Consider the following 831-nt stretch of genomic DNA (forward strand, 5'->3'; position numbering starts at 1 on the left):
ACTGAGTAAACACACAAATTGTAGACTCGAAAACCCAAGTTTGAATACCCCTAATCCTCTGTGTCCAAATATGCCAACAGCTCAAGTAGCCGCCAGATTTTCTAGGCAGGCAGTATTCCAGACTTTTGATGTTGGTTCCCTTTGTGAAGCACATATCATGTGTTGATTAACTTGAGCTGGTTGGGATTTGGTGACTCGAAAACAATTGTTAGCCATAGCCAACATACCCCAGAAGCTGAATAAACTCTGCCAATTATGTCCTTAATCCACTTCCATTGTTTGCAGTTCTTTCGTACTTTGTACACTAGTATTTGTGATAACAACAGAGTATTCTACCTTCTCAATTTCAGGTGCCAGTCTTCTTGTGTATCAACTATTTATGTACCCATCCATCATTAAAGTTCTTGGACCGATCAAATCTTCTCAGATCGCAGCTGTGGGTGCAAGCTGCTATCCTATTGTTTAATTACTGAAGTTATTCCCTTCTGGCTGCATGTCTGAACTATTGTGATTGACCTTGCAGGTTCTGTGCATACCTATTCTCTTTGCCTACCCCTATATGACATACCTCTCAGGACCTGGATTATCAATCGTACTGAATATTGCATCAGTCATAAAAAATAATCTTGGTGTGAGTATTCTTTGATCCCACTTTAGAATCCTTGTTACCTAAAGTTTGAAGATTGACCTAGTACATAAATCATGGATGACAACTATGTTACTTTTTAAAATCAGCAGTAGTGTTTTGCCACCACTTAGGAGTTATAGTTTTCTCTTTCTTTTTTTTGGATAAACTGGATCTTTATACTACCTGTCTATTGCAGTAACTAA

At 38.3% G+C, this 831-nt stretch overlaps 1 protein-coding gene across 3 annotated transcripts in view; it reads left to right on the plus strand.

Annotated features, from left to right (window-relative positions):
• Positions 1–831, plus strand: part of LOC123096561 (protein ZINC INDUCED FACILITATOR-LIKE 1) — an 8,572-nt gene that overhangs the window by 6,401 nt on the left and 1,340 nt on the right. For all 3 annotated transcript variants that reach the window (XM_044518331.1, XM_044518332.1, XM_044518330.1), the window contains exons 12-13: positions 351–436; positions 524–631. In XM_044518331.1, coding sequence (XP_044374266.1) covers positions 351–436; positions 524–631 — 194 coding nt within the window. The remainder of the gene's footprint in view (positions 1–350; positions 437–523; positions 632–831) is intronic.

This window comes from Triticum aestivum, chromosome 4D, assembly GCF_018294505.1.
Source record: "Triticum aestivum cultivar Chinese Spring chromosome 4D, IWGSC CS RefSeq v2.1, whole genome shotgun sequence".
In the NCBI taxonomy this organism is placed as follows: domain Eukaryota; kingdom Viridiplantae; phylum Streptophyta; class Magnoliopsida; order Poales; family Poaceae; genus Triticum; species Triticum aestivum.